General features: G+C 44.6%; 4 protein-coding genes across 5 annotated transcripts; 2 read left to right on the forward strand and 2 right to left on the reverse strand.

Moving 5' to 3' along the window:
• Nucleotides 1-256: 256 nt before the first annotated feature.
• Nucleotides 257-2,975, reverse strand: LOC139199414 (uncharacterized). The gene is made up of 3 exons (XM_070828480.1): nt 2,426-2,975; nt 1,778-2,059; nt 257-1,508 (listed from the first exon to the last, which is right to left on the reverse strand). The coding sequence occupies exons 1-3, from the start codon at nt 2,973-2,975 to the stop codon at nt 931-933; spliced, it is 1,410 nt and encodes a 469-aa protein (XP_070684581.1). The 3' UTR covers nt 257-930.
• A 3,132-nt stretch (nt 2,976-6,107) lies between these two features.
• On the forward strand, nt 6,108-8,000 carry avpi1 (arginine vasopressin induced 1). Its single transcript, XM_070828484.1, has 2 exons — nt 6,108-6,472; nt 7,782-8,000. Exons 1-2 carry the CDS (start codon nt 6,108-6,110, stop codon nt 7,981-7,983), a joined length of 567 nt encoding a protein of 188 aa, XP_070684585.1. The 3' UTR covers nt 7,984-8,000.
• Nucleotides 8,001-9,214: 1,214 nt separating this feature from the next.
• On the reverse strand, nt 9,215-15,060 carry pi4k2a (phosphatidylinositol 4-kinase type 2 alpha). 2 transcript variants are annotated; one of them, XM_070856187.1, is made up of 9 exons: nt 14,370-15,060; nt 12,285-12,485; nt 12,062-12,193; nt 11,447-11,604; nt 11,301-11,358; nt 11,098-11,197; nt 10,856-10,989; nt 10,620-10,679; nt 9,215-10,425 (listed from the first exon to the last, which is right to left on the reverse strand). In XM_070856187.1, the coding sequence occupies exons 1-9, from the start codon at nt 14,706-14,708 to the stop codon at nt 10,264-10,266; spliced, it is 1,344 nt and encodes a 447-aa protein (XP_070712288.1). In that variant the 5' UTR covers nt 14,709-15,060; the 3' UTR covers nt 9,215-10,263. The 2 variants fall into 2 exon arrangements, with proteins under 2 accessions (XP_070712288.1, XP_070712283.1); XM_070856182.1 differs by having other exon boundaries at nt 11,301-11,362; nt 11,451-11,604; nt 14,370-15,059.
• A 999-nt stretch (nt 15,061-16,059) lies between these two features.
• pgam1b (phosphoglycerate mutase 1b) lies at nt 16,060-19,613 on the forward strand. Its single transcript, XM_070856188.1, has 4 exons — nt 16,060-16,433; nt 17,630-17,904; nt 18,003-18,183; nt 18,886-19,613. Exons 1-4 carry the CDS (start codon nt 16,295-16,297, stop codon nt 19,053-19,055), a joined length of 765 nt encoding a protein of 254 aa, XP_070712289.1. The 5' UTR covers nt 16,060-16,294; the 3' UTR covers nt 19,056-19,613.
• Nucleotides 19,614-20,276: the final 663 nt, after the last annotated feature.

The raw sequence follows: 20,276 nt of genomic DNA on the forward strand, positions 1-20,276 counted from the left end.
ATAAAATTTAAATAAAATTAATCTTGGTACAATACACCAAGGGTTACAGATGTTGCCCACTTTCTGAGAGATTTCCAAAATTTTTATTGATCAAATTAAATTATGTAGTCAAAATAAGATACATATTTAGGTACATTGGATACACAAAAAATAATTTAAAAAAACAAGGTTGTCATGAATCAGATATGCAAACTGATTTTCTTAAATAATCATAAAACAAGTTAGAAAAAAACAGCACTTGGAATAACAGGGTTCCACAGATTTCATATCATGAGGTACTACTGCGGCATCATATACAGTATGTAGCTAAAAGGCTGACTTGGTGGCCGATCGCATAGCAACAGTATCTATACTTTGTCTAAATCACTTTCTTCTAATGGGAGGAAACTGATTTTCAGAACAGACAGTGAAATAAGGCTGATCAAATATGTTTCAGTTACAGAATCATTTATGGTTTGACCTCAGCTTGATACTGGTGATCTCAAAGGGGAGGCCAGGCAGAAACAGCACAGACAGGACAGACCCTGTCATGGAGTGGTCACCTATTAACAGGCAGTAAAAGCCAGACTATCGTTTGAGGTTACACAAATTTGTGTCAGACATTAAGGTCTCATAAATCTGATTTTAGCCAGTAAGTATGAAACATTTCGTCTTTGTACTAGTCAAAGCTTGGGAATATTGTTTGTACTATTATCTTTGTATTGGATACCTGGAATTACAATTCAAAAGACTGTATGCGACTTTTAATAGCATTGAAAAGCACGATGCTTGAGGCCCTCAGGCTGCATCAGGCTGGTGTACATAAGGGACATGTCATATCACAAAATGAATCTTTTTTACATTAATATGATCCAGTTTAAACATATTGTGAGCATTGCATAATGTGTTATATTTATATGTCATATAAAAAATTTTTTACTCTTAGCTCTGTTAAGGCTGCTTGCTGTGTGAACGCTGATGGAATTTGAGCCCCCCACAGTTTCTGAAAGACTTCCCACACTGTCCGCAGATATAAGGCTTCTCTCCGGTGTGGATGCGGAAGTGCCTGGTTAGCGCCCCGGAGTGACGGAAACACTTGGAGCAGACCGAGCAGGTGTATGGCCTCTCCCCCGTGTGGATGCGAAGGTGAGTCTTGAGGTTCTCCATGCGGTTGAACTCCCGGTTGCACTCCGTGCAGCGGAAGGGGCTGCAGCCCGGCGGGTAAGGCTGCAGTCTGGTCCTCTTGCTTCCCACTGAGGGCTGCTGACTCCACTGCTGGAGCTTGTGCTGGCACTGGCCGTAGTGCCGCCGCAGCAGGCTGGGCAGGTGGAACGTCTGACCGCAGGACTTGCAGGCGTAGAAGGTGTGGCCGAGGCTGCGGCTGGTCCGTACGTGGACTCCATAAACCTGTGGAGGGGCTTCTGGGGTGGGAGCTGGTTCTGCCAGCTGGAGGATGTTTGGGAGCTCTGAGGAGAGGGATGGGAGGTCTGTGGGCGGTGGGAGGCTGGTGGACAGGTTTGGAGGAAGCGCTGTAGAAAAGGAAAGAAAAAAAAAAAAAAAGAATCATACATGCAAACTGCAGGAAGTTTGACAACTTTTTCAGCTTGAAATCATTCTAGATGATGTGGTTACCAAGTTTGAGTTTTTTCTTCATCCTACTTTTTCAGTTTCAGAAGCTATTCCCACCAGGGGAAACCACATGGAAAGACACTAAATCTGAATAGTCGATCCCACATAATCCGCTGCAATAAAAGGACATTTTTTGGTCATTTCAGACACTGATTGTTTCCCTTCTTACCCTGAGTCAGTGCGGAGCAGGACAGAGGAGTGTTTGAGTCTTGGCTCTGAGTATCCAGGACTTCTGGTTTCCACTCCTCCAGCATTTTGGACTGGACCGCTGAAATACACTCCAAGCTAAAATTCTCCACTTTGATCGAGTCTAAACAGCAGGCTGAACCATCTCTCTGCTCCTCTGGCCTCTCCTGCTTTACCGCAACCTGCTGTAAAGAGAACTCGTCATCCCTGCTGGGGAGAGGTGGCGCGTCGCTGCCTTGGGCTGCACAGGACATCTCACCAACTTCTGCAAACAAAAAAAGATCACGCATGCAGTGAGCAAGGCAACACCAATGGGTGTTTTATAGCATAATGTGTATGGGAGTTTTGTTTGTAACCTGCACAAACCTGAACTCTATGGAGTCTCATCCATTGCATTACCTCCTTAAATGTTGGATATAAACAAAGTGACAGTTTTGCACTTCAGCCATCCTGCACACTTGCAACTAGCTACAAAAAAAAAAATAAAGTGTCTGTAACCACAATTTCACACTTGTGTGTCTGTAGAGTGTGAAAACACTCTGCACCACACATGAACTATTATATTCCACTATATGTTGCTGTGAGTGTGATGGTAGGAAAGGGATGAGACGAGATAGAAACTGCCACACACCTTTAGTCAGGGCATCAAAAGCAACAGCACAGCCATTGTTTTCCTCTGCCTCTGAAGCAGCATCACTGACATGCTCTGTCTTCACACCATCATCATCATCGTTTGCTCTCTGCTCTTCACTTGTGCTCGCGTGTCTTCGTTGGGCGTCAGGATGCTGGTCTGCACAGCTGTGACCTCTGACCCCGGCATAACCGTGCACGATGCCCTCTTTGGGATTTGCACCTTTTAGCTTGTATTTAGGACGGGACGGTTGATCTGTTGCAGGAGGAGAGCTGCCACCTCTGTCCTCCATGCGCGCAGAGCCCAGCATGGCTTCGGCTCTCTGCAGCCTTTGTTTGAGGGACTCGTTCTCCCGTCGCATCTCCTCGTAGAGATCCCCCGTTACCTGACCTACGAGCTTTGACACCTCTTGCACTGCGATCTCCACGGCCACTTCAAATGCTCCGTGTATGGCTGCTACAAGCTCCTCTTGCAGAGACAGCGCAGCCTCGGCTCCGGCTGCTTGGGTCACACAGAGGCGCTTTTTGTTCCCTGACAGCTGCGGCTTCATGGTGCTTTCAGACACTTTAAACCCGCGCAATGACTCGGTGATTTGAAGAAAACACTCCCTGGAGGTATCAGGATTTCTCAGTTATGGATGCTTAGTAGCGATACAGCCTGCGAGAGGTTTCACTTCCGCTGAAAGCTTCCGACACCTACTGGCGTCAAGGCTGAACAGCACCTGAATACATTCATTTAAAATATATATAAATTAATAAATAAATAAAAACACAAAATGAAATGGGGAATTCATAGTTTATTATGCTAACAAAACTGTGCCTTTAAAAGCAGGCAAACAGGCTTTAACAAGTGTAAACGATGCCTTCAGGGACACATCATCAGCCACGGGACTTGTAGTCTTCCAGGTGGGCAAGTATCCAGCAGGAGGGTCCGAGGACGACCATAGTTAGCACAGTTAGCACAAACACAGACTCCTGCAGGACACAGTTACTTCAGGTAACCAAATGACAGAGAGAGAAGCTCCCAGAAACACTTTTAGAGCTTTAAATCCAAGACAGTTTCAGCTACTGGCCGAAAAGTCAGAGAAAACTCATTTCTAAACTCACCGCAGGGCCAATGTTAACTTTAGGCGGTTTGCCGTGAATATATCTTGCTCGTTGTTGAACCATTAGGCCCGTCCTGGGAACAGTGGCCCGCCGAGCCCTCAGCAGTCCGGAAAGAAGGCCGCACATGATCGGATGAGAAACCACAAACAGGCCGCTGATAGCGTCTGATGAAGGAGAAATCACCGGAATACTCCTTTAAATTAGGATCCGTGTGCTTAAAAGCAGCTGTGCTCTGACACACCTGCTAGTTTTAATTAGGCTGCCTTCAGGTGCTCTAGGGAAAAAACAACAACAATGCCATGATGAGTTCAGTGTCCAGCCTAAAGTTCTGTGGGGCAGCATTTATTTGAGACCAAATGAAATGAAAATATTGTATTGTTTTATGGATTCTCAGTCACTGACTGACAATGAATGTGACAGGGACTCTAAAACGAGAGAGGCAGCAGTTCTTTTTATAGTTTGTTAAAGCTCCTTCAGCATCACAGGGGTCAGACATTAATAACCACAGAGGTGTAAACCTGTATTGTTGCAGTGAAGCTACAAACCATAATGTCACAGACTGTGTTAGAGTCACTGCTCTGACTTTCTGTGGAGAGAGCTCCACATTTATTCAAATGATGACCCTCTTCAAACCTCTATAATGCCTCTATGATTCTATACTTTTGAGACATAATTTGCAGTAAATATGGAAAATGGCGCCGCTTGGTGGCCAATCCTTATAAAGAAATATCCATTCACACATGACTGAATCTATTTATCATTCAATTATTTCCAGAAAGGCTGTTTAGTTCAAAAGAAATCTGTTAAACCTGTTAACATAAGTGAAGAACAGGTAACATGTGTCGGATAGAAGCAGCAACTAGTTCAACCTGACTGACACCAGGCCTCATGGGAACATGGCAGTGAGAGCTGCACCTTTAGTCCACCTGTGCTTTCGCTCCATTGATCTCATTTATAAGCAATCACGATGCTGTTTGAACATCATTGGTATCCAGCAGGAAAGTCTGACTTGTGAACTCAAAGCAGCAAACAGTGAGGGAGCTCACAGGGAGGGGGTCTGTGCTATATGTGTGGAGCAGGTTGGTGCTGTGTGTGTTTTTATAGTGGATAACCAAATGTGTGGCCACACTCCAAACCAATTAGTCTTTGAGATAAGCTGATCAACCAACCAACCAACCACAGACACAGTAACAGGTACAAAGTCTGATGTTTAAAACACCTGATCCAAGACACTAAAGGTACTGCTGCAGCAAAACAAGCATAGTTGTGAGAAGTACATCTGCTCCACTGATGCTCTTTGTTTTCAAACCTGCTCCTGCTCTGACGTAGGCGCCTCGGCCCTGACGTCACTCCTGGATTACTCTTTGATTATTCCTTTACGTTTCCCACGCGGCGCCGCGTGCTGCTGACGCGCCTGTCGGAAGTGGGTCGGCTCGGCATTAGAGCTCGTGAAGGTTGTAGTCTGGATGCTGGTTCAGTAATCAGGCTGTCTGGGAGGTGGGATCTCAGTCAGAGTCCAGAGGGCAAGGTAAGCACTCTCATCACGCTACATTATACTGGTGTATGGAGACATTTTTACATATAGTGTAAACTGCACCTGTTCTCATGTTGTAGTAGACATCTGTGAACAGCATCAGCCAGGATAGTTTCTAGGGAATTAGTTTAATTAATGCAAATGTTACTGGGGGATTACTTGAGAAAGAGTTGGTGCTGTTGGCTATTTCAATATATCAGAAAAACTGAAAGATACTTGCAGAAACATAAGAGGCTTAAGGTTGGCTTAGCCTACTAATGTAACACTTATTTGTGCTGCAGCCAGGCTGTGTGTGTAATAATAGGCTGTCCTTCACAATGAGATGTAAACACCACAGAGCAACATATCTGTACTGTTCAGTTAAAAATCTCCCCAAAAAAAGCTCACGAAACGAGGCTGAAGAAAGGGTAAGGTTTCTTAGAGAGGTAGAACTCATTGATACAGGAGTCTGCAACACTTTTAAAAATGAGCATGTGTAGGTTAATCGATTGGTCCATCAACACAAAATTATGTTTAATCAATTATGTTTTGAGGATAGTATAATCGCTCAAGTCACCTTTAAAGCAAATATGCCAAAAATCTCCTGGTTTCAACCTCTCACATGTGAATATTGTCTTTCTGAGTTTGTCAGAGTGGGATTTGGAAACTTGTGGTGGACATTTTTCACTGTTTAATAGATTGATTTAATAAATAGTTGGCAGTTTAAATTGATTAGGAAAATGATCCTTAATGGCAGCCCTGCATTAGTGTGTTTGTGCATGTGTCACCTCTCTGAGCGCACTTAAGACCTGCACATAATGAGATAAGACTTTATCACACAGGAAAGCGTGGCTGAGCTGACTAGGTTTTTTGGCTGCAGCCATGGAAATGTGTCTGAAGGATTTGGCTTTTGTTGTGGCTGTGATCTCTTTAGTTTGATCAATTTGCTCTGTTTCCTTCCTTCTCAGCTTACCTTACCTTCCTGTCAGCCCTTTCACATTTCCCTCCCGATATCGCCCCATTGTCCTTAAATCGTCACCTGAAAGTTCTCCCCCTTCGCAACATGGCCGAGGCCCCAGCGTCCACCTCCTCTGAGGTGCCTTTGCAGTGGGCGCTTTCAAATCGCCGCTCCAGGAAGTCTGGATGCTCCAACATCTTTACAGGGGTCAACCTGCACCAGCTGCACAGGCTGTTCAGAACAGCGGGACACAGAGACGCTGAACATCGGGCGAAGCTGGTGTGGCAAGGGATGGATACAGATATTGAGGGAGCAGAGGAAGAGAGGGGGGAGGAAGGGGAGGAGATGGAGGACGAGGCTGGGCTGGCCCAGGCCTTGGTGGGGCTCCGAGTCAGAGCAAGGAATAAATCCGGTATCAGAGCGGAGGGACACCGAGACCACAAGTGGCTCAAACCATCAGGATACGTCAGGTAAGCGCCAGCGTCAAGTGTCAGGAGGCCAGAAAAAAAGTGAAGAAACCATGTGAAAAGTGATATGTGGATGAGGGGTAAAAAAGGAGGAGTGAAACATCCCATGATGCCTCAGTCTTGGTGGCAGAATGGTTCTCTGTTCTCTCCCGACTTATTTATAATCTGTCTACTGTCATTTTAAGCATGTGTAAACAATCAGTTGAATACAAATGTTCAAGGTCCTGTCTAACGCCAGACTCCCTCAAACTGTCATGTGCCTAACAAACTCAGCATGACCTCACAAGACTGTGTCCTCCTGTCCCTGCATACCACACACACACACACACACACACACACACACACACACACACAGACGGTCATGCTTTGCTTTCGACATTCCTCACAGAGTCGAAATTAGATTTGTTGCAGGAGTAATGAAGTGCCACAGAATGGTAAAATGGTGGTGTGAGTGTGCAGGGCAGTGTAGTAGTAACAAAATGGTGTGTTGCAATAACTTTACAGCCAAGCAAGCAGCATGACTCCGGAGATGGCAATGTCGGTCTGTCAGTCGTTCGGCGGTCCAACAACTATTGCCATGAAACTTGGTTGGTGCAGACATTCATGTTTTAATCAGGAAGACTTGACTGTATCTTTTAGCACCATTATTAACTGAAATGTTAGCATGTCTGCCTCTAAGTGAAGATGGTGAACATAGTAAACATAATACCAGCTAAACATCAGCATCAGCTACATTGTGTGATGCTATGGTTTCAAAATCAGCTAACCTCACTTCTTCAGCATAATGCTCTGCATTAAAGCTCTGTCTGAACATATGATAGAGCTTTGTGTAACCTGCTCTAAAGTCTTAGTTTAGTATATTTTCTTGACTGTAGATGTTGACTAGATCTCAGCTTGTGTCCAGCTGGTAAGCTGGCTATTTCCTGCTCATGGCACTTGTGCTGCTCTTAAGCTGCAGCCACCTTGAGGCTTTTTCTCCTCCTCTCTCCCTCTTTGACCAACATGATGAACACTCTGGCCAGAGATCTGGCAGCAAAACTTCAACCGGCAAACAACCGGCTCTCCAAAAGCCACGCCTACATGAAGGGAATCATGGTTGTAAAGACGCGCTTGTGACGTTGTGCTATTGTCCACACAAATAACGTCATGATGACAACTAGTACTGTGCTTATTTGATGTTCATTGGGTCAGAAGTTTATCATTTACACAATCTAAACTCACAACGCATTTACAAGTCAAAAAAGGAGATGTATAATATGTACAGTATGTCTGTGACGTTCAGCTAAGCCAGAGTTTCTTCTCTATCTTCCAGAATTGGTGAGCCATTATCCAACTACGCTGATGAGGATGAGGAGGCCAGCAGTGTGCCCAATTTGGGAGAATTGCTGCCAACGACTGAGAAAGACATCCCAGAGAACCAAAGTCCCTTCAAACCGTCCTCATTGAGGTTGGATGTAGCAAGACAGGAGGGCGCTGGACACACTGACCGCTACCTTCACCGCATCCTCCACTAAAACGGACTACAGTTTGGAACAACACACAGTGGTGGAAGATGTAATGAAGGATTAATTCTGCATGAAAAGCCGTACTGTATTACTACCGTTAGCACCCTCTGCTAACATGCACTCTACATATTAGACCCCAGCATAAACAAAACCAGTGAACTGTGGTAAACCTGGTTGGGGAGTAGTCCAAGTGTGACTCTAACTACAGTAAAAATTAACTCAAAAGCCTATCTGTTCCAATGCAGGCATGTTGGAGAAGCTTTTGCAGGAGACTGATAGAAACATTCTGTTGTGCGAGGCCTGAAATAAAAAAATGTAACACGGCAGGTGAAGGAGTTAGCTGGATATTTGGTGTTGCACTTACCAGAGAACTCATAACACATTATCATGGTAAACGTGGTGGGATACTGTAACACTACATTAAAATTTAATTTTCAAGAGCACTTTTAGAGCATTTGTAGCCTATGATGTTTTGTGTTTTTATGACTTAATACTGAAATAAATGTCCATCACATTCTTTTAAAATCTGCATTAACTTTTTTGGCTTCTTTAGTGCAGCAGAAACAACCAGTAAACATAAAACTGACATATTAACTTAAGGAGAAGTTGTTAGCAAACAGCTGCCTATTTACACATCCAACAGCAACATTAGCATCCATTTGGAGTAGTGTTTCTGCCCATCTAGTGTATGTAAAAAAATATATGTAAAATATATATATATATATATATATATATATTCACCCTCTGTTAGCTCTGTTTTTGGTCTCCACCAACTCCTGAAGGAAATCTGACTATCTTAGCTGTTAAAAGTTCCACTATGTTCACCAGCTAGTCGCTAACTGAGCCTGTCTGCCTCTTGGTGTTGAGCAAGTAGTGTACAATGGGTTTTAAGAGCCTTTTCAGTGAAAAGCAGACGAGAGCGGTAAGAGTGAACTAAAACGGTAGACACTGCCGACCACAAACCCAAAACAATGAGCTGAAAGATGCTAGGTCAATGGGGCTGAGGGGACCGTCAAGAGTCAGGTGATAATTCAGTGGGTTTGTCACTGCAAGCGACTCCTTTCACATCACAACTCGTGTTTGATCCATTGTGAATATGAAAATAATAATAGCAACTTTAATGATTTATTATTGTTGGACTGTAACATCTCTCAAATGATCTGCAGTTGTAATTTCTCGTGTGTGTCTGACTTTAAACTTTTCACATTCACAAACACACCAGTCATGTGTATTAATGGAATATGTTTTAATTATAATCTATCATTAAATAGTACATACAAATTATACAGTGCATTGTCACAATACATTTCATGTCAGTTCAGTACAGCAGGAAGTTACTTCAATGTTCACTTAGGTTCACCCCACGAGCCAGAAAATGAACAGAAATCAACATGGCCGAGACAAACTGGAGCTTGTGGATCTGATCTCTGATCACTGACCCCCCACCCCCCTCTGCATGTGTGCAGATGGGATAATTTTGTCTTCTTCACCAATGGTTTCATTCATTGTTGAAAGAAGAAAAATGAGGCGAGCCAGTTATATTTATCACAGCTTAAATAGCTTGTTTCTTTAACCAAAGGTGCCTGTGCTTTCTCCAGCACCACCCCAGATGACTTGCAGATCTTAATCTAAACAGGAGGAGGAACTGCGAAACCAGTTCACATGGCTTGGGTTCACTGTGTTAAGACATACAGACCACTCGGTACCCAGTTCCTAATTCTCCAAGTCTTAACCACAATGAACACTTTGCTGATCTGCACCAGTGGCACGACTGCTTTGCACTGCATGGGAGGGAATATGTAGGTGAATGTTAAAAGGCAGAGAGACATGAAGAAAAAAAACACATGGAATGCAACACCTCCCATCCAAAAACAAAAGTATGTGAGGCTTCTGACTGGCGTGCATGTGTGTGAGCAAACATTGCATGCACCCAGGAGTCCGAAAGAAAAGTCTGACATCTCACTGAAATCTTTCTTTCTCTCACAGAAAGGTACAGAATCTTCATCATTTAGGCGTTAATTCTTCATCGATGTCCACGCAAGGCACAGAGGCGGACAGGGAAGATATGTTATGAAATTCTTCCTCTTTTGGCCTCATCTCTCCACCCACCCACTCACTCTTTGTCACCAAAATATCCACAAGGGGAGGGGCGATGATTACTTTCATTTCCAGGACAAAAACCAGCGCTTTCAGATTCTGTCCCGTCTTCCACCCGCACATCGTTCCCTCGTTCCCTTTCCTCGCTCCGGCTTCCTGCTGTTCATCCTCTTCCTCTTCCTCTTGCCGCTCCTACCACCAGGTGAAGAAGGGTCTTCTGCTCTGGAAGCTCTGTGTGTACGACTCGCTGTTGGCTCTCTGAGGTGCTCTGGCTGTTTCGACGATTACTGGGGGCATCTGGACCAGCTGCAGGGGTGTTTTACCGTCCTTCAGAGCTTGGCACAGGTTCAGGATCTTGGGATAAAAAAGGAGAAAAGAAAAAGTATGTATGAAAATATGCATGGTTTGATGCAAGCAGACCAAAGAGGAGCAGTTAATGCACATCAAACATCTGAAAAAGAACTGATTCTTTCAGTGTGTTGCTGTACGTCTTGTCTAAATACAGTGACAGCTTTTAGATTTTACTGTTTAGAAATGAGAAACCTCACCTGCCCCCTCATCACAGCTACTTGCTTGTGAAACTGTCCTCTGTCGAAACCAGGGTCTTTCTGTGAGACAATGCACATATGTTACACATAATGTTCACAGCCACAGGAGTGATTCATCCTCCTCTCCATCGTCCGTTTCTCAGCCGTACTCTCACATTCCTCTTGCTGACATCACTGCCACCTCTTCTCTCTGTGTTAAAATGTGGCTGAATATTTAATCCAAGTTCCCTGCATACCTTGAATAATTCGTACAAGTCCTCCTCCAGGTCTTTGATGAAATTTGGGTCTGAGAGTTTGGGCAACACCAGCTCTCTGATTTCCTGGGAGAAGGGAACTTTGGCCTGGGACAGCCACGCCCAGTAGAACGGGTCTGGTGATTGAATAATGAAAGTGTGTCTTTAATAACACAGTTGGGGATAGATAAACATGTATCAGAGCTGAGTGACTGGTTAAAAACAATGCCAGCGTGGGTGCTTACAGGCTCTCCAGGAATCAGGGTGTTTGAGGGGGAAGGCGAGGCCGTTGTCTATAGCTGCCAGCTTTATGATGGGATCCTTTACGACCACCCAGTCTGTGTCCTACAGAGACAACAATACAAGCATAAGATAAAGACATATTCAGCCCATTAGGATCAGTAATGAAAAATTAATGTCAAGGCTCTGACAGTGTCCATGTCCTCACCCTATTCCCAACAGTGTCCATGGGACAGTCATACTTCAGCAACCAGTTGTCATTTCCCCTGTCTAGAGCACAAAAACAAAAAGACTCTAATTTAAAAATCCTAATCAAACCAGAGTCACACGGTTCGTGCCGAGCACGGCGACTACATGCCTGTGTTCCTGATGATGTAATCGAGGACTACGAGCCGCTCAAACTGTAGCTGCAGCTGACGGTTGTTGTTTTCAGGCAAAGGCTCCGCTTCAAACCTCCGCAGCCAGAAATCTGCGTCCTTGTATCCATCGACAAAGAGCTGGAAGGAGCCGACCTGGTGGAGCAGCAACACATCAGGATCACTGTATGCCATTGTTCTTAATGTAACTTAACTGAGTTAAAGAAAAAATCCTCCCAAAAACCCAGTCACACAAATGGTCTTTGTGCTGCTTAGCTGTGTATTTTTTGGATTGAAAGCCCCAAAGCACGTATGAAATGGACCTAACCCAAGACCCTAACCCAAAAATGTTTCTTTTAAGAATGAACTTTGAACCTTGGTGTACTTTCATGTGAATAGAAGGCCAAACAGAGACGGTGTGACAGCAAATCCGTGAATATGTGCAGCAGCCAAAGTTATGCTTGATGCCAGAAATTTTTCTGGGGTTGATGAGAGTCTGAAGTCAAGATAGACAACTCACATCCAATAATTTCATTTTCTGTTTGGTCAATACTACAAAGGACTTCACCACTGAATGCAATCCCCTGAGTTTTACACCAGTTCAGCAGGTTACCTTTGGTGGCAGTCCGATCCTGTGGAAGCGCTGGCCCACTTTAGGCACCTTCTCCAGGGCTAGCCTCTTTCCTCGCGATTTCACCCTGTCTATGGCACTGTAGTTGAATGTTTCACTAGCCAGGTACACCACCTAGAGTGCAAAAGGTTGGTTAAGCGAGGACGTATTTGCCAGAAAGTTTGCTGCTTTTGCACTGTGGAGGTAGCAATGTCTGTGTCCGTACCTTAGTTCTGGGAACAATGTTCAGCTCCAGTTTCTGATCTACCAGGCTGGCCCCAGCCTCTGAGAGGTAACCCTGGTTCAGGACCAAACAGTCGCGGCCAAAGCAGCAGGGACAGCACAGCTTCTGGAGCCACTTGGTCCACTTGGGGTTCAGATGGCCATAGGGCTCTTCATTCTTAGGTTTGAACACGCCGATGATTTTCTGCAGAGGGAGGCGGAGAAGGAAAATCAGGAAAGAGTGACCTGACTGAGATGCTCAGAATCCAAAGGACGGAGGGTTTGTTTGTGTATGAGACAATTAAATATTTAACAGCAAACTTGAAGCATACAGAAGAATTCAGTGGGACAGTGGATTATGCTGCAGGACTGGTAAGGATAACACTTATCACCATTGAAATCCAGGCAGGAACAAAAGCTGTCTGTTAAAAGTCCCACTACAAACTGTATTAAGGATTCTTGAATCCTTAATTTTGAATTCCTGAATCGTTGGGTCTCTTAATTAAAGAGTTTGGTCAAGGCCTGCTCTTTATGGAAAGCGTCTTGAGATAACGCTGTTATGAATTGGCACTATATAAATAAATATTGATTGATTGACTGATTTTAAAGCCCACAGATGACAAGTAGAGAGACTTTGGGTGCAGTGTGACTTTAAAGTTGTATATAGAAAATCACATGTTGCATTACGCGCGTATGACACACACGCTTTCACACATACACCGATTACAACATGAAACTTGGTAATCGAAGAGAATTATATCCTCACAGAGAGGTAGCACATGACTACTAAGCACACTGGTGACTAACAAAAGAAACTGGGGGGGATAAAAACCCTCACACACTCAGCCTACTATACTTGTTTCTGTTTTATAAGCCTTTAGTGAGTGGGGAAAGTGGGCTATCTTGTCTTGAACATACAAGTGAGATTTGCGAGGATTTGGGTACAAAGTTTAAACACACACTTCCTTTTTTTAACATGGACTGAATACACAGTGGGGGGAGAGTGTGAGTACGTTGCTCAAGACTTTCAACAGTCTGCTCCAGCTGTGCTGATCAAAGTTTACTGTCATTAATCTGGCATGTTTGAACGATCTATATGCAGGTCTGTGACTCCCTGAGCCGCCTTTAACATGTCGCACTTTGTAAAACACTCTCAAAAATGAGGGGATTTTGATCGGACGTAAACTACGGAGAAAAAACAGCAAAGCTGCCTTAAATAAGGGGTGACAAGCATCTTGACTCTGCCTGCGTGGCTGCTGACATCATTGTGACAGACGGACAGAGATCAGAGCCTCACCAGGAGGCTCTCAAGTGATGAATGCCTGGCGGCTCAGCCGCAGCCACAGTGATGATAAAATCAACATATTCGTCGGATTCGAATGACATAATATCTTTGGTGTAAGCTGGCAAATTTTACAAGTAGTCTATATATGTATCATAGAAAGTGTTCTGTCATACTAAAACTAGCTGACGGGGGCATCAACACGGCCAGTGAACTGATCAGAGAGCCATAGAGCCGGTTGGAGAGCAGAGGATGAGGAGGGGAAAGCCCAGGTTCCCTAAATTTTGGTAGGTAGGCTGTTTTTGAGAAGTTATTTATCCAACCAGTGATAGCTTTGGTCACTTCTTGTGTTTAAGCTCATTTGAAGTCTCCAAACTGTCAGTGTTGTTGTTAAGTGCTGTATGTTTTTATGAACTGCCAGACCTTGATGGACACTTAAGTTGTTTACTATCTGAGTAGCACAGTCCTAGGAAGTGGTCGTCCACTAGTTTAAACTGGAAACTGTGGCACCATGATGTGTTTACATGCCTTGTAGCCTATTTGCAAAGTCATCACAGGCTAGTTATTAGAAGAGGCCTTTCCTCGCAGCGACTAACTCTTTTTTCGAAACAGTCTTTCAGTCATTGCATCGCACACACACACATACACACACACACACACACACACACACACACACACACACACACACACAGACACACACACACACACAACAGCTCAGATTTCACAGATCAATCATCAGACAGCTGAAGGGACCCTTAGCATTACAGCAGCAATCGGTGGATGTGAGTTAGCAGCTTCTCGCCTTACCCCCTGTGAGTCTTTGACAAAATAGCTTCCACTGGATCCCTGGTAGATCCTCTCTGGATAGATCCCCTCCTCCATGGCTCGCTCGGCCTTTCGGATGATCTCCCTGAACTCGGGATCCTCCGGGAACTCGTTCCTGTGCGGCTCCCGCGGCGAGCTCCCACGGTCCCGGTCCAGGAGCGGCTGTCTCTCCCGGCTGCGCCCCGGACTGCCTGCCGGGATGCGCACCACGGAGCCCGGCGTGCTTCCAAACGCGCCCCGGGGGCTGGTGGGCTCTGTGGGACAGTAGCTGAAATCACCCGAGTCCCGGAGCGGAGAGACAAGCGGACTCGTCTCGTCCATGACGTCGGAGAGGGACGAGGAGTTGTGTTAACTCCTGGAGACAAAGAGGAAAGAGAAAAGAGGACGAAATAGAAGAGGGGAAGAAAGTGGGACGGTTGTTTTGTTGGCTAGTTCTGACGCTGGCTAACAAGGAAACACTGGAGAGAAAAAAGAAAAGTCAGATGACTGTCAGCTTCCGGGAAGAGGCGGGACCTACTGAGTGTTTTGATCTCAAACCAATCAGCGCTCAAACGCTTCCGTCATCAACCTGATCCCTGGCGCTGATTGGACACGATCATTCCTCCACGGAAAACACTTGACAGCACATTTGACTCGATCAATGAGGTAGAAACATGAAGTCTTTGGTGAAATTGTCAATGAACTTATCGAGCTGAGTAAAATCTCACAAATGCTGTTGGTCTAATGAGACAGACAAAGCTCAATTCAGCTCCAGAGTTTGTTTGCACCCTGGAGTATTTATTTATTTTTTTTATTAATTTGACAAAATGTAATCAATACATTTTCACATGAAGTGGCTTTATTTGTCAAAACCATCAAGCTTCAGTGGTCCAATAAGTTCGAAATAGCGATGCGACCTCTGTTCTGTTAAAATATTGATTTTTTTTCAAAGGACATTTCTTTTAACTTTTTTTTAACTTTATGTCTGATGGTGTTCAATCCTCACTTACGGTATTTAACGTGTATCCCTGTGTTCCAGGACAATTTAATCACACCTGCCAGTGAGCAAAGGGCACTGTTTAAGAAAAACACCCATTAAATTGGCGAACCCTGACTACAAAAAGGTGAAAGGTCAGCGGTGTCAATATGTGAAGCTCTCGCACTCAAACAAGAGTTCATCAGGGCAGCTTCAGGTTTGAATGAAGACACCTCAGTGTCCACTTTGGCAACCAGATGAGTAAAACAGTCAGGGTGTGTCACAGCTGGGGGAAGTTTAAATCACAAGTCCATCAGGTCCTGATATGTCCTCATGAACAAACAGCTAATTGTATCCAACCACTACTGATGAATGACACGTCTGAATGTGCTGTTTTAATAGTGTGTAACAGCTTGACCCTGCTGTGGCTTTTCCACTACACAGCATCAGGTGACTTTGACTATCCTTCTGCCTGTGGTGTTTGTGGAGAGATCTTGTGACTGACTGGCATTTAAAGACGAGTATACTAGTATTTTTTCCCACTTACTGTGGCGATCATTCATGAGATGAGCGTGTGTAAGAAGGGGAGCTCTCCCATATGATGCCCCTCTGGGCGTGTGGACGTGCCGCTGTGCTCATCCTCCTGCCTCCCTCCTCCTCCTCCGGCGCGCACAGCTCGCCTCGTGATTGGTGGAAACCAGCAGGAAGAGAGCGCGTGTCGTGAGATCTGTCAAGTTCGGACAAACCAGCCAAGTCTGTAGACCCGCTGCTCCCACAGTCTGTCCGTCCAGCCCGCATCAAGAAAGGAAAAATACTGCGCCCGCTTCTTTGCAGCCGTTTTAGGGGTTGCGGCGAAATCAGGACTAATCTGCGGAGGTTGCTGCCGCCTTTCAGGAAGAGTCACTCACCCCAAGTATTCCGGAAATACAGCGCAGAGGGCATCGGTGTGAGGATGGCTGCGTACAAGCTGGTCCTGATCCGCCATGGAGAGAGCTGCTGGAACCAGGAGAACCGCTTCTGCGGCTGGTTCGACGCGGACCTGAGCGAGACCGGGGAGCAGGAGGCGAAGAGAGGAGGACAGGCGCTGAAAGGTAGCAGATAATGTCTCAGGGCCTAATCTGGCTTTCTCTCTGTCATTGGATTAAGCCGTTGCGAGCAACTGCTTATGCAACTCTGCCGGATGGGGAAACAGGTAGCCAGGGCTCACTGCGACACAAGACGGGCCAGCTGCAGGGGGGAGAGGGAGCGGCCGGCTGAAACTCTATTTATTTAGAAATAATACGCACACAAAAACAAAATCGGGAAGATCACGCGTTTGTTAAAGAGTTAAAATGCAATGCAAATGGTTTGCTCTGCCAGTCTGACACAGATCACCGAGTCTTTGCTGGATCTGTCCCACACCAGAGCCCACGATGGTCCCACACACCAGACAAGGCCCTTGGTGTTATTCTAGTTTTTACCCACATCAGCCTTTCCCAGTAAAGAGGAATATAGACAATCAGACTTATTGTGTTGTTGTTAAATGATGTGATGTAGTCTGTGGTTAATTTGTGAAGTGAGCAGAGATACGTTAGGGGAGCCATGATGCTATCTACTGCCAGATATCCATGATGATGTAGGAATATTTTCAGATTCACAGCACCCACACTCAGACATACTCATTTGCAGGTGAGTAAAAAAAAAAAAGGTAAAAGGTAAAGTTATCATATTAATATGATAAAACACAAAACAGCAAATCATATGCATTCTGGGAATAACTATGTCAAAACTTAGGACAAGGTTTAGGGATAAAAAACACAGACAGACATTTACATCATTTAGATGTAAGGAATGACAGAACATGAGAATGCACAGACTGCAGAGCAAAGATGCCTTTGTTATCAGCTGAGATTACTGCTGTTCACTGAGTGAAACTTTGCTGTCCACTGTGCAGGGGTTTGTGAGTGGAAAGGCCGGGACACATCTACAGTCGAGCTTTCAGTCCCCCACATTGTTTGATGTAATTCTCTGTGTGGTGCACACACCCCTGTTGGTTCTCTGTGACCCAAAAATCCTCTGCAGGCGCATCCTGCAGAGCCCGCAGTCTGCCAGTGTCCCATGATGTAGCACCGCCACTGACTAAGCAAAAGCTGATGTATAAATGCAAGGAGACAAGCTACAAACAAAGCGGATAAATGTCATTGTGTTGACTGTATTTAATATTTTCTTCTCTTTCTTTGTCTCAAATGCTAATCAGCAGTCGCATTTACCATCTTGTTCATGTCCTGTTTCTGACTTTCTGCCTCAGATGCTGGCTATGAGTTCGATATTTGCTACACCTCCGTCCTGAAGAGGGCCATCCGCACCCTGTGGTTTGTCCTGGACAGCATTGACCAGATGTGGCTGCCCGTCCACCGGACCTGGCGCCTCAATGAGCGCCACTACGGTGGCCTGACCGGACTGAACAAGGCTGAAACAGCAGCTAAGCACGGAGAGGCCCAGGTCAAGATCTGGAGGCGCTCTTTTGACACTCCTCCCCCACCCATGGAAGACGGGCATGACTTCTATCAGACCATAAGCAAGGTGACACCACAGGAACACAGTGAAGCATTGTGTCTTTCCCTCTGCTCTCTACATGCACACATGTTCATTACATCAGTGTCACATTAACTTTGTTGCAGGATCGGCGTTATGCAGATCTGACGGACGACGAGCTCCCCAGCTGTGAGAGCCTGAAGGACACCATCGCCAGGGCGCTGCCCTTCTGGGACGAGGAGATCGTTCCACAGATCAAAGACGGAAAGAGGGTGCTGATCGCTGCCCACGGCAACAGTCTCCGGGGCATTGTCAAGCATCTGGAAGGTGGGAGACACAAGTGTTTTTATTCCCTGTTTAATTCCAGACAGTTTGGATTTATTCATCTATTATTTATCACTTTAATATGATTCAACACCCAATCAATGTGTTCCCTGTTAAATTAAACAATTACATTTCAGACATTAAATGTGTCTTAGCACTGACTCTGGGACTTGATTTATCTAGAAGAGCATCTCTAGTTGTTGCACTCACAGTGTTGCAGCTTTGACTGTTTTGAATAAAACAGAATTTCTTTTCTTATTTCCCCAAGTCTACTGATGCTTCAACTAAGAAATTCATGCCTGTCCAAAGTGTTGAAAACGCTCAAACAACTAGTTATGTAGCATTTATGGGGAAAAATAAAAATGTATTTATTTATTTACATGTATTTTCATCTCAGGAAGTCTGTCAGCCCAATAGAACCCTGCCTGCTTCTGTGTCTGTAGGCACAGTCACTTTAAAACCCTCTGTCCAACAACAAGGGGGAGGTAATTCACAAGGGAAAAGTATAAAAGTGGGTTTTATGGTTAGGTAACGAGTCTCCTCCACATTCAGGTATTCAGATCAAATATTCAGCTGTCTGTTTCACATGCTTGTTTCACTCTCAAAACATGTGCCAACAACTTTGCTATGAGAAAGAAGTCTTTGCTGTCATACTTAAACATGCAAAGACATTAAAAACTCTGCGTATCTGTTACTGTTTCCCAGGGATGTCAGAGGAGGCCATCATGGAGCTGAACCTGCCCACAGGTATCCCCATCGTGTACGAGCTGGACAAGAACCTGAAGCCTGTAGGACCCATGCAGTTCCTGGGAGATGAGGAGACCGTCAAGAAAGCCATGGAAGCTGTGGCTGCTCAGGGCAAAGTCAAGAAATAGACCCTCCCACTCCTCCTCCTCCTCCTCCTCCTCCTCCTCCTCCTCACCCCCTCCAACCACCCAACCCTCCTCCCCTGGATGGGCTATAGTGCAGATCAATCTTGTGCTGTTGAGCTATCAAGTTACTACAAGGTCATTTACTGCTACCGTCATCACACACTTGTAAAGAACACACACAATGTGCACTTTATTTTGATAATACCCAGCCCTCACACAAACGTACAATCCAGTGTTTAATTTGACTGATCTTTATTTGTGACATACTGAAACATACAGTTCATTATTAGATAATGGATATCAGCTGTAATCTGGTTTGAGCACTGACCAAAAGTTAGAATTAGGGACCAGTGAAAAGGAGCAAACATAACCCTGCAGAGTCGTCCCAGGTTTTCCTTCCTATTTAAGAACCACATAGGTGTAGCTCCGAGGGAACAGTATAGCCTAACCTAAGTGTAACACTGGCTGTTGTTGAAAGGGCAGGTTGATATGCTCTGCACTGCTGATTCTTGTTTGCTGTGGCATTGTGAGAAAAAAAAGAATAAATGTTGTGAGCCATTATGTCATGATATTTTTTTTTATCAGTGTCTGACATTGTTTTCCAGCACAACTGTCCACTCTGTCCTTATGAATCAAATAGTTATGGAGAGGTCTGGTAAGGTCTCTAATGAAAAATGATAATGAATATATTAGTTTTACAAGAGCGATGATACACTGACACCATTGGGGATTAAAAAATTCGTACTAAACACAAAAGTACAATGAGGTCACATAAAAATGGTGTGAGTGGTTATACATTATTATCCCATCATGGATACTTTGGTCATATTTTTCCCCACCGACCCCCATTTTGGATATTTAACAAAGCCAGAGAGGTATACATGTCAAAATATATATATACACATATCCTTTTAATACGATGGCATCAACATTCACTTAATATACCTTAATATTACCTCTGCAGCTGCTCTTTACCAATGTTTTTCTGGAATATCTTCATTCACACATGACGGGACACAGTGACATTTACATATAAAAGGGAGACATAGACATTCAATTTTTTATTTACTTTTTTATTCTGACATGATCTAGATAACTTAATGTTAATCAAATTAGACAGTATGATGGAAATTACATATCACAGCGTAGCCTACGAACAAACACTTTAACTGGGAAATTCCTCATTAGACAAAATCTGCCCCAATTAGCATCTGTTTTTTAACT

The sequence above is a fragment of the Pempheris klunzingeri genome, chromosome 3 (genome assembly GCF_042242105.1).
Source record: "Pempheris klunzingeri isolate RE-2024b chromosome 3, fPemKlu1.hap1, whole genome shotgun sequence".
Lineage (NCBI taxonomy): Eukaryota > Metazoa > Chordata > Actinopteri > Acropomatiformes > Pempheridae > Pempheris > Pempheris klunzingeri.